The 13371-nt window shown below is 41.1% G+C and overlaps 1 protein-coding gene across 1 annotated transcript in view; it reads right to left on the reverse strand.

The window, feature by feature from the left end:
* Positions 1-13016, reverse strand: part of LOC139156747 (phosphatidylinositol 3,4,5-trisphosphate 3-phosphatase TPTE2-like) — a 40354-nt gene extending 27338 nt beyond the window's left edge. The window contains exons 1-2 of the mRNA XM_070732755.1: positions 12973-13016; positions 11571-11732 (exon numbers count right to left, since the gene is read on the reverse strand). Of these exons, the coding sequence (XP_070588856.1) occupies positions 11571-11732; positions 12973-13016 (206 nt within the window). The remainder of the gene's footprint in view (positions 1-11570; positions 11733-12972) is intronic.
* Positions 13017-13371: the final 355 nt, after the last annotated feature.

A 13371-nucleotide genomic window follows, 5' to 3' on the forward strand; every position in this document is an offset into this window, starting at 1 on the left:
TAGGATGCATACAGGCTTTACGACAAAAGAAACATAGAAGTTAGCAATAAATATGTTAGAGATATATAGCAATAGCACTTAGACTTATACACTGCTTCATAGTGCTTTGTAGCCTCCTCTAAGAGGTTTACAGAATCAGCGACCCCAACAATCTGAGGTCCTCATTTTATCCACTTCAGAAGGATGGAAGGCTAGACAACAAGAAAAAAAATCAAAGAAACAGTTGGTACACTAAAAAGAGAAAACATCAAAGAAATGATAGACAACTGAGACAAATCAGAGCTGCTTAATATATATATATCGCATCAGTCTTCACACCAAAAGAAACCACCAACCAAGAAACCACTATCACAACCACAAAAACCAGTTTTGGAACAGACCTGAACATAACTAAAATCATAGTAAGAATATCAGAAATAAATTTATTTCTGGAGGTAATATTACAATGCAAGAAAATGGATTGTAACCATAGGTAGGCTGATATAAGCCATAATCAGTAATCAATGTTCCCTCTAATTTTTTTCCAGTGTGGGCGGAAAAGTATAGTGTCTGAGCGACAGTCCCTTTGGGACTGGGCGGCATAGAAGTATAAATGAATGAATGAATGAATGAATGAATGAATGAATGAATGAATGAATGAATGAATAAACAAACAAACAAACAAACAAACAAACAAACAAACAAACAAAAAAGGAAAAAATCCCTTTTTTATTAAAAGAAATTAATAATAAAACAAAACCAAAATCTATTACTATTATTACTATCTTCTCTTTTTCCATCCCTGTCTCCTCCCCCCTTGTATGTCTCTGTGTGTGTTTGTGTGTGTGTGTGAACTCTTGAACCATTTCCAATAACAGGTGAGCTATTGGAAATGGTTCAAGAGTTCACACCCACCCACACACACACACATACACAAACGGCTGGGGTTTTTTTCTGTTATTATTTGGGTGCTTTTTACCATATGCTTTAAATCAAGAGTCATTTCTCTCTCTTCCTCTCTCCCCCTCTTACTCCCTCTCTCTTTCACACTTTCTCTCTCCCTCCCTCTCTTTCTCTTTCTCTATTGTTTTCTTTCTCTCTTTCTATTGCTTTCTTTCTATCTCTCTTGCTTTTTTTCTCTTCTCTCTCTTGCTATCTCTCCCCCCCTTTCTCTCTCTCTCTCTGTCAGCGAGGGGGCTGCGAGAGCGCTTTCTCCGAGTGCTTCGGGAACGCCTGCCCTGCCTCTATTGCAGCCCCCTTGCTGGAAGTCTGGGACGAAAGCGCTCCCAGCGAAGGGGCTGTGAGAGGGGCAGGGCGGGCATTCCCGAAGCGGGTGGAGAAAGCCCTCTCTCGCAGCCCCCTGGCTGGGAGCGCTTTCGTCCCGAGAAGCCGAAGCCACAGCCGCTGCAAGAGAAGTCACGCCCCAAGGCAGGAGGAGGCGGAGGAGGAGAGGGGGCGGATCGGGCGGGCGGGGGGCAGGGCCGAAAGGCCAGGGGCACGAGGGGGCCGGAGGCACCATGGGGAGGCAGGGGCGGCCGCGGCTCCTTTTCCTCCTACTGCCGGCACCTCCCCGCCCCCGCCCTGCGGGCTGGCAGGGGGATGGGGAGCGGGCACCCGAGGAAAAGGGTGTGCGTGGGGGTATTTTGGGGCGCGCGCACACGCACACAGCTTATGGGGAACGCTGATCAGTATGTAATCATGGGTTTACTAATTATACTTCAACCTGATTGGCTGTAACCTATATATAAAGAGTAACACCTTTGCATGGGTGTGTTTTGTGCTGGGTGGTTTGTTATAGTGGTTTTGTAGTTGGTGATTTAGTGTTTTGTGGTTTGTGGGTGGTTGCAGTAGTGGATGTAATAGTAGTGTATGATAGTATTGTGATAGTTTATTTAGAGAAAAAAATTGCTAAGAAGAAAAGTAAAATATATATTTACAAGAAAGCCTGCTGCAGTGTTTTTCATTGAAGACTTCATTTAGGTATAGTTGTGGACTGTGGCTAGTTGGTGGGGTTATCTTCCGCATGTACAAAACTCTGCCCCAACAATGAGACCACCTGAGAGAACTCAACGAGTACAAATAATCAGGACCAGATGGACTACACCCCAGAGTCCTAAAAGAACTGGCAGATATCATCGCAGAATCACTACTCCTTAACTTCCAAAAATCATGGAACACAGGAGAATTACCGGAAGCTTGGAAAGGAGCCGATGTAGTCCCCATCTACAAAAAAGGAAAAAAACCAGACCCCAAGCAACTACAAACCAATCAGTCTGACATCTATACTACTTGGAAAAATACTAGAAAAAAATAATAATAAACAGCTGTGCCACTTACTAGAAACAAACAAGATAATAGCCAACAACCAATATGGGTTTGTCAGGAATAAATCATGCCAAACCAATCTCATATCATTTTTTAACACCATAACCAAATCAATAGACCAGTGTAATGCACTAGACCTAATATATTTGGACTTTAGTAAAGCTTTTGAAAAAGTAGACCACAACCTGCTACTCTTGGAAAAAAGTGGGATAGATTGCAACACATGTAGATGGTTGGGTGACCAACCACTTCCAATGAGTAGTCCTCAACAGATCCAAATCCATATGGAAGGAGGTAGGCAGCAGTGTACCTCCAGGTTCAGTCCTGGGTCCAGTGCTGTTCAACGTGTTCATCAATGACCTAGATGAATAAATGGGGAACTAATCAAATTTGCAGACGACACCAAGCTGGCGGGGATAGCCAATACCCCAGAGGATAGGCTCAAAATACAGAAAGATCTAGATAGATTAGTAACAAAATGAAATTTATTTATTTATTTATTTATTTATTATTTGGATTTGTATGCCGCCCCTCTCCGAATGTTGAAAAAAGCAAAATATTTTATCTAAGTAAGAAAAAACTAAGACACACTTTCAAATTGGGAGAAACCACACTTAACAGCAATGACTGTGGGAGAGATCTGTTTTATCGTTGGCATCTCCCCCCACCACGACTAAACAAAATGTGTCCAGCTGTATCACCAATCTGCTGGAAACGCAAGAGAGAAATAGGGACTTATTACCATCAATGGTGGACCTACCCAGCTGTGAAAGATTTCTGGGAAAAAGTTAAAAAATGCTTGGAGCAAATTATTTCACAATCAAACTAAACCAGAATTATTCTTATTAGGCATTGCTAGACAAAAATTTGCTAAAAAAGATATATATCTGATTCTCCACATCACCACGGCCGCCAGGTTGCTATATGAGCAAACATGGAAAAAACAAACAACTCCTTCAATTTTATCTTTAATAATCAACATTATGCAGTGTGCAGAAATGACTAAAATGACTCTCGAACTGCAGGAAAAGGATGAATCTGACTTTTACAGTGCCTGGAAAACTGGTACAAATGGTTGGATCAGAAAAAAAAATTACAAAGCATAAAAGACACAAAATAAACAGCACTTCAGTGCACAAGATATATGAAATAAATAGACCATGCCACTAACCAATAGAAATAAACCTTACTTCAAATATATTACTCTAAATAATTGTATCTTATTGCACAAAAACTATGTTTATACAAATTAAGAATTTACTAGTAGCATAAATCCACTAGGAAACAGTTCGCTTAAATACGTGAGTCAACGGAAACAGTTGACCAATAATATCTCTTTCTCTTTCTTTTTTTCTCTTTCCTTTTTTTCCTTTCCTTTCCTTTTCTTTCTTCTTTTTTCCTTTATCGTGTACAAACTCAATTTAGGCTTATGTGATAAGATAACTGGGTAATTAAATAAGAACAAATTAAAACAAATACACTTAACTGATTTAGAATCTATATAGAAAAAAGAATGGCAAACTGTTGAAATGTAAGCCGAAAAACTACAATCAATGTCAAGCATGTTTGTTAACTTTGTTCATTTTAATTGTTCAATAAAGTCTATTTTAAATAATAATAATAATAATAATAATAATAATAATAATAATAATAATAATAATAATGGATGTACAAATTATGGAAACAAGAATATGCAGACTCAAAAATAACGGAACTTCGACTGGCCGATCAGCGACGACTCATAACCAGGAACCAAATGTTCAGTGAAGTCGAATTAGAAGAAATACAGAAAATTTGCAAAATAGAAATTCCAAAATCTTATCTGGCACCAGTAGAAGCTCCAATAAGATCTGGAGTCACTGCACAACTGGAACCTGATGAAAACTTGGAAAGACAGCAAGAAGTTGCAGATGAGATACTTGGCACTATGACTCAAAGGCAGCAAGAACTGAAGGACCAAATACTTGCTTATGCAGGGTCCAATGCAGAGCGAAAGAGACTGCCAACCTTAAAAAACATAAGCAAGAAACGACTTGTCCCACTGATGGAAGATATTAACTCTGCACTTGCAACTGTCAATGTAATTTCAATTGAAGAATTGAATCAGATTGCCTACAGCAGTGTTTTTCAACCGGTGTGCCGCAGCACACTAGTGTGCCGCGAGACATGGTCCAGGTGTGCCGCGAGGCGGCTCCTGCAAGTGGGAGCTCCAGGGCTGAGGCTTCAGCCCTGGAGCTCCCACTTGCAGAAGCCGCCCCCCGGCTATTTCCTGCCGCCGCCGCTGCTATTGGCACCCTCCCGCGGGAGGCCGGCAAAGATTGCTTTGAAAGTCGGCCCCCTCGTGCCCATGGCTTCTCGTCGCTAATAGCGGCGGCGGGCAATAGCCGGGGGAGGGGCGGCTTCTGCAAATGGGAGCTCCAGGGCTGAGGCTTCCACTTGTGGCTGTCCCCGCCCGCTCGATCCGTCCTTCTCTCCAGCTTTCTTGGGGCGCGGCTCCTCCCACAGCGTTGGCTGCAGTGGTGCTGGCAATCCGGTTGCTAGCCACTCCAAGTGCTGTGGGAATGTCCACCCCTCTCACAGTCCCGTCCCAGGCTGTCAGTAAAGGGGCTGCTTCCCATCCCCCTGCCAGGTTGCTCAGAACATTCAAACTAAGGAAAACCTTTGCCGGCCTCCACAGAGAAGAAAGGAAGAGAGAGAACGAGCGAGAGAGAGCAACAGAGAGAGAGAGAAAGAAAGAACAAGAGAGAGAAAGCATGAGAGAGAGAGAGAGAACAAGAGAGAAAGAAAATAAGAGAGAACGAGAGAGCAACAGAGAGAGAGAAAGAACAAGAGAGAGAAAGCATGAGAGAGAGAAAGAAAATAAGAGAACAAGAGAGAGAGCAACAGAGAGAGAGAAAGAACAAGAGAGAGAAAGCATGAGAGAAAGAAAGAACAAGAGAGAGAGAGAAAGAAAATAAGAGAGAGAACGAGAGAGAGAAAGAAAATGAGAGAGAACGAGAGAGAGAGAGAGAAGGAAAGCAAGAGAGAGAAAGAGATAGCAAGAGAGAGAGAAAGCAAGAGAGATACATAGAGAGAGGAAAGGAGAGAGAGAGAAAGGAGAACAAAAAGGGGAGAAAAAAGGAGAAATGAAAAAATGATTGAGGCAGAGAATGAGAGGAGAGAGAAACAAGAGAGAGAGGTGATTCTTGAAGCATATGGTAAAAAGCACCCAAATAATAAGAACCCCCCCCCCCAGCCCACACCTGTTTTTGAAAAGAATAAGAGAAAATAAACCCAGCCCTCAACTGGTTTTGGAAATGTTTCGAGTGTGTATATACACACACACATAAGGGGGGGGGAGAGAGACAGGGATGGAAAAAGAGGAGAAGTGAGAGGGAGAAGGAATGAGGGAAAAAGAGAGAAAGAGAGAGAAATGAGAAACATGAGAGAGAAAAGGGGGAAAGACAGGAGAAGTACCCAGAAATGAGACAGTGGTATAAATTTGAGGAGGGATGATTGATGATTGACTGTATTTATAAGGGGATGTTACATGGGATTGTATATATGAGGGGGTTATGTATGTATGTGTGTGTATGTGTGTGTGTGTGTGTGTGTGTGTTTGTTTATTTATTAGATTTGTGTCATTTTGGTTGGTGGTGTGCCCCAGGATTTTGTAAATGTAAAAAATGTGCCGTGGCTCAAAAAAGGTTGAAAATCACTGGCCTACAGTACAGCTATGATAGTAACTGAAGAACTAGGGTTACTGCAACAGTAACCAATCGGAAAACCAACTGGAAAACCAAAATGGAAAATCCGACTAGAACTGAAAATCAAAAGCTTGAGATCAGATGCAAGTAACTTGAAGAACATTAATGAGCAGAAACTGAACAAAGACTATTTGACAAAAAAGTACTGGCTTAGTATAAGAAAGATCGAGGAAGCTCTGGAAATTGTAAAGCAGCAGATAACAGCGGCAGCCAGGAAAATTGAGCGATATGAAGCTAGGATCACCCAGTACAGGCAGAATCAAACATTTCAATCCAACCAGAAGCAGTTCTACCAGAACCTGCATCAGCAAACAGATAAGAAAATTGAAAAGCCAGAGGTGAAAATAACAACAAAGTTCTGGAAAGATCTCTGGGAGGTCGAAAAGGACTATAACAGGACTGCAGGGTGGATAAAGGAGTTTGAAAAGGAATTCTCAGGGAGCAATATGCAGCAGCTGGAAATAACACCTGAAATGATTGCAAAAGAGCGAAGAAAGTAAAGAACTGGACATCCCCTGGCACTGATCAGGTGCATGGTTTTTGGCTGAAATACCTGACCAACCTGCATGCAAAAATGGCCGAATTGTTCAATAAAATGCTGCAGACAGGAAATATTAGTGAATGGCTTACAACTGGCAGAACATATTTAATACAGAAAGACGCAGCGAAAGGAGCCATACCAGGAAACTGCAGGCCAATAACATGTTTGCCAACCATGCTCAAACTGCTGACAGGTATCATAGCTGACAGAATTCAGGACTACCTAGAAGAAAATGACATTATGCCAGTGGAGCAAAAGGGCAATAAAAGACGAAGCAGAGGTACGAAAGACCAGCTCCTAATTGATAAAATGATTTCGGAAAACTGTAAGAACAGGAAAACAAACCTATACATGACCTGGATTGACTACAAGAAAGCCTTTGACTCATTGCCACACAGCTGGATCATAAAATGCCTGGAAGTCATTGGAATCAATGAAAACATCAGGAAATTCATAGAAAAGGCGATGAAATATTGGAAGACTGAGCTTTTTGTTGGGAATGAAAGCTATGGACTGATCAACATCAGAAGGGGCTTCTTCCAGGGGGACTCTTTGTCCCCATTGCTATTCATCATCGCTATAATCCCGCTGTCACCCATCCTACAGAAAACAAACCTAGGCTACCAAACTGCTAGGAATTCACCAAAAATTTCAGACCTGCTGTATATGGATGACCTGAAGTTGTACGGAAAATTAGAAACTGAGATACAGTCACTAACCAACACTGTGCGAATCTTCAGCAATGACATCAGCATGGAGTTTGGCCTGGATAAATGTGCCACAGTGGCACTGAAAAAGGGGGAAATCACTGAAAGTGAGGGCATTGAAATGCCAAATGGTCAAACCATCAAGTGCCACCAGCCAGAAGCCTACAGATACTTGGGCATCTTGCAAGTGGATAATATCAAGCATGGTCATGTGAAAACTGTGATCAGCAAAGAGTACATCCAGAGAACCAGAAAATTTTTGAAGAGCAAGCTGAATGGTGGCAACACTATCAAGGCTATAAATACTTGGGCCATACCTGTCATTAGATACACAGCTGGCATAGTGAACTGGACTCAAGCAGAGCTGGACAACTTGGACAGGAAAACCAGAAAATTAATGACGATCTATCATGCACTACACCCCCCAGTTACGTTGACAGGCTGTATTTACCAAGGAAAATAGGCGGCAGAGGACTTTTGCAAGTGAAGCAGACAGTGGAAGAAGAGAAGCAGGCATTAGCTGACTATGTGAAGGAGAGCAAAGAGTCAGCATTGACGGAGGTCAACAATAGGAAGCTTCTCAAGGTGAAGCAAATTAAGGACCAGTACAGAAAAACTGTAACTCAATGTCGTATGGACAGTTGGCGGAACAAAGCATTGCATGGCCAGTTCTTGGAGAAGATTGAAGGCAAAGTGGATTAAAAAAGACCTGGTCATGGCTTACAAGTGGAACACTCAAAAAGGAGACAGAAGGACTAATACTGGCGGCACAAGAATAGGCCATTAGAACAAATGCTGTCAAAGCCAGAATTGAAAAATCAACAGACGATCCAAAGTGCAGACTCTGGAAAGAAACAGATGAAACAATCGATCACATACTCAGCTGCTGCAAAAATATCGCACAGACTGACTACAGGCATAGACACAATGCTGTGGCACAGATGATCCACTGGAACTTGTGCCGGAACTACCATTTACCAGTGGCAAAGAACTGGTGGGATCATAAGCCCGAAAAAGTGGTCGAAAACTACTGTGGGACTTCTGACTTCAGACTGACCGAATACTGAAGCATAACACGCCAGACATCCTGATCGTGGAGAAAAAGAAAGTATGGATCATCGACATCGCAATCCCAGGGGACAGCAGAATTGAGGAGAAGCAGCTAGAGAAATTAGTGAAATACAAAGATCTAAAAATCGAGCTGCAACGACTCTGGCATAAGCCAGTGAAAGTGGTCCCAGTGGTACTTGGCACGCTGGGCGCAGTGCCAAAGGATCTCAGCGGACATTTGAAAACCATCGGAATTGACTAAAAAGGACATAATAATAATAATAATAATAATAATAATAATTATTATTATTATTATTATTATTATTATTATTATTATTATTATTATTATTTAAAAGAGAGAGAGAGAGATCTTGGTGGATAATCAACTAAATATGAGCCAACAATGTGCAGTGGTGGCTAAAAAAGCCAATACAATCATAAGTTGCATCAACAGAGATATATACTCTAAGACTAAGGAGATACTAATGCCACTCTATAATTCCCTGGTCAGACCACATCTAGGGTACTGCATTCAATTTTGGTCAACCCAAAAAGGACATTGAAACTCTAGAGAAAGTACAGAAAAGAGCAACCAGAATGATAAGGGGACTAGAAACCAAGACATACGAAGAGAGGTTGCTGGAACTGGGCATGGATAGTGTAGCAAAATGGAGGGGTAGAGGGGACATGATAGCAATATACAGATAATATATACAGTATACAGTTTACACAAATTGGTGAAATCTCATGCACACAAGTGTCCTCGCATGAGATTTGCCTTCCTGCACATGCGCAGAAGCCGAATCTCATGCTGACACACATGCCCGCCCACTGGTCATCTGGAGCTGCGCACACAGCTCCACTTTTCCCAACCGCAAGTACACATCTGACCATATTAGCTGAAGCCCATTACTGTATATACTTTATGTACATATACATACATAAATGAAAGATAGGAAGATACAGAATATAGTGTAGATAAAGAGCTCATGGAAAATAGTTAAAAGATAATTATATGAAATAACTAAAGGCCCTTATAATTTACTATTCTTTTTTTTGTAAGCTTTCCTTGTTGTTGTTTTGGAAACAAGTCAAAAACAAGAAAAGTCACCCAAGCTGTTGAAGGGAGATTCAGAAACCAAAACCAACTGTCCAGATTCCTAACGCTTTGAATCTTTATCAAATTGGGTCAATTTGATTATTTGTGGTTGAAAAATATCTTGCCATAGCATTCCACATTGCAACAATCTGCTGTAAAACTTATATTGTATACATTATCACCTCTGAATCTGTATATAATCCATTCTTTTATTATTATCAGCACGTTTGGGGGGAAGTGCAATATTTTTTTAAAATACAAAAAAGTAATTTTAAAAAGTTGGACACACAATCCATTTAAAATTAACAGTACCGATCATGTTCACCAATCATAAAATAAGGACTGTTGGGAGAGAAAATGGATGGAAAGAAGCCTGCTTCTAGATCAGTGATGGCACACGTTTTTTCTCTCAGGTGCCAAAAGAGCATGCATGTGCACTATCGCACTTGCGTGAATGCCCACACCTATAATTCAATGCCTGGGGACGGCGAAAACAGCTTCTCCCACCCCCTGGAAGCCCTCTGAAGGCCGGAAATGGCCTGTTTCCCAACTTCTGATGAGCCCAGTAGGCTCATGTTTTCCCCTCCCCGGCTCCAAAGGCTTCCCTGTAGCAGAGGGAGGGTAAAAACGCCCTCCCCCATCTCCCCAGAGACTCTCTGGAAGCCAAAAATGCCCTCCCAGAGCTTCTGTATAAGCCAAAAATCAGCTGGCCGGCACACACATGCATATAAGGAGCTGAGCTAGGGCAACGGCTCACATGCCAGCAGATATTGCTCCACGTGCCACCTGTGGCACCCATGCCATAGGTTCGCCATCACTGTTCTAGATTATTCCTCTGAGATGCAACAGCGCTGCCTAATTCATGACATTTTATAGACAGTCAAGATGATGTAAAATTCCACTTAGAAGCCTCCTGGTCTTTTCCTGATCAAGTTTTCCATCTTTTCTCTCTACCAGAAACATATAAATTAAAAAATAAAAATAAAACCTCAGAAAATGTATATTTGGTTGCAATCTACCTGAAAGCATTTCAACATCTTGAATAATTAATATAATCTCTAGAAATATGTACAGGAGTATGCCAAACTATTTTTTTACAGATTCCCCCAAAACTTTACATCTTTAAAGAGAAAATATTTAAAGCATTTTATTCCCAGTACAATTCTACTATAAGAATATATACCGTACTTTTCAGAGTGTAAAATGCACTGGAATATAAGACGCACCTTAGTTTTGGGGGAGGAAAACAAGAAAAAAGAATTCTGCCTCTGCCTCCCAGCAATTTGACTCCCAGAAAACAGCAAACAGTACATATGATATACACTGTTTGCTATGTATTTCTCTGCACATGTGCCTGACCCACAGAAATAGCAAAGAATTGGAGAAATGTACATTATGACAGTATATTAATGGTCATATTAACTCCTCCCAATTATTTAAATATGTCCACTCCAAACATGACTAAGTCAGGGTTTAACTCAGCTGCCTTATCTTAATACTAAAACAGGACACTGTTACATTTCAGACCATACTTGAACAGATGCTGTTAAAATTGGTGCGGCTTTCTGGAAGTATAGTTATTCTCTGAAATTTAAAAGAATATAAAATACCACTCGGCCTCTTCAGATCAAGCATTTATTGTAAAAAGCTTCATCATTTTGTTGTCTAGAACAATAATAAAGCAGTCTTTTAAAACTCTAATAATTTGAACTTTCTACAGACATCTATAGTACTTGCATCCAGTTCAGCAGAAAATCTGCCTCTCCCTCCCAAGCCTCCTTGCAGCTAGTTTCACTGTCAGTTTAGCATGTGGCCGGCCTCCTGCAGTCTCAAATCAGTTGAGGGTCAGGAAGCTAATAATGAGTTGCTTGGCTTAACAGGCTCTGTTCTGTTTGCTGCAAGGAGGTAAACTGCTGGGAGGCACAGTCCAAAGGGTGGGAGTGGCTGGGTGACGTTACAATCGGTGTTTAAGATGCACCCAAGTTTTTATCCTCTTTTTTGGAGGGAAAAGGTATATCTTATATTCCAAAAAATATGATAGATCTCCTTAGAGCTAGTTTTAAATTCCCACATTTCATTCTCTGTAATAATCAGCAAATTTCTATGTGCACAGATGCTCTTACCCTTCAACAAATATTCGCAGGAGTACATCTATGAAGAAAAATAGTGCTATGCTCAAAGAGAAGTTTCCAATCATGAATTCAACAGACTCAAGTGTATCACCAATCATCAGAGAAAGAATCACAAGTGAAATATCCACAAAAATAAGCACCACACCAAAAAATCTGCAAGGGAGATGAAAAATGTAGGCATATATCAAAACTAAAATAATGCAAGTCACAATTTTATATTTTTTGATTTTCTGTTACATAAGATGTTAAGATCCATTTGGTTTTGGATCACATCAATCTTTAATTTCTAGTTACCATTAACTACCTTTTTTGATAATGAGAGCTGTAGAGAAATAAATTCTGGGGATGCTTATTTTAGAAAAAAATAATCTTATCAAACCCTATCAATTCAATAGTGGAATGACAAGTAGTGTTGGGCGAACCGAACTTGCAAAGTCCGGGTAAAGTTCGGGTTCAGGTTCGGCCGAACACCATGAAACGACGCCCCCCCGGAGGAGAGTGGGGAATCCCATTGTGGGATTTCCCACCTCCTTTTGCTTGTGGCGCTGCAAGCAAAAGGAGGTGGGAAATCCCACGAAGGGATTCCGGGGGTGGGGCTTTGACGTCACGGAGACTACTTCCTGGCCGGCCAAAATGGGGAGGAAGGAGTCTCAGTGACGTCAAAGCGCCGCCCCCGGAATCCCTTCGTGGGGTTTCCCACCTCCTTTTCCTTGCAGCACCGCTGCGACATCCTTTTCTGTAAAAATAAAAGGAAGCAAAAGGCGGTGGGGAATTCCCCACCTCCTTGTTTATTTTTACAGAAAAGGACGCCTCAGCGGCTTGCTGCAAACAAAAGTTCGGGTTTGGTTTCAGCGAACTCACCCGAACTTCACGGCAAAGTTCGGGTGAGTTCGCCGAACCCGAACTTTGTTGGGTTCGCCCAGCACTAATGACAAGGTGTTGGAAAGCCACAAGTGTGATGTACAACCTGCCTGTGTTAAAAAAACATGAAAAACTCAGTCAATTAGGTTATTAATACAAATGCAGACAGAGTCCCAAAGTTACATATGCTGCAGGCATGTTATTGTAGACTTCTTACATTATGCTACACCATAATATAGCTTGATATTATGTGACATATGGATTATAAATTATAAATTGTGATTTAATAATTGAATGAATCCAGCAAACTGGCTTACTGAAGAAATCATGGTTAATAAAAATGTATAAACCGAGCAATGCATTCTGATATAGTAAACCTGTGGTAATTGAAAGGTAATAATTCACTGTACAATTCTTTCCCTGTAGTTAATTACATTTCATGTAAGATTAAGATTTAAGATTAAGATTTATTAGATTTGTATGCCGCCCCTCTCCGAAGACTCGGGGCGGCTCACAGCAACATAATATTTACCTGAATCCAAAAGACATTACACATGGAGTTATCTTTTTTTTCATCTTGCTGAATAGTTGGTGGAGAAAGGGAGTAAAAGAAAAATTGTTAAAGATTTTGACTAAGATTTCTAGGAACAAATCAAGCCTTACAAAAAAGAATATTTGTATTCCCTAATCAAGTTTATATATTATATTCAGTAGCAGGTTGCTACCAGTATGGATAAGGATGTTGCACTGGTAGCGAAACATGCGCTGTATGCGCAGCTTCACTTCTCCTGCATGTGTATCCCAGCATGTATTTACTTCTGTGCATGCGTAGAAAGCAAAATCTTGCAAGGGGACACATGAGAGAGATTTCGGCAATTCTTTGCTTCTTCTCATGCATGGAAGCAAAAAACCCGCTGAAATCTCATGCGCG

Source organism: Erythrolamprus reginae, chromosome 1 (assembly GCF_031021105.1).
Source record: "Erythrolamprus reginae isolate rEryReg1 chromosome 1, rEryReg1.hap1, whole genome shotgun sequence".
Classification (NCBI taxonomy): Eukaryota; Metazoa; Chordata; class Lepidosauria; order Squamata; family Dipsadidae; genus Erythrolamprus; species Erythrolamprus reginae.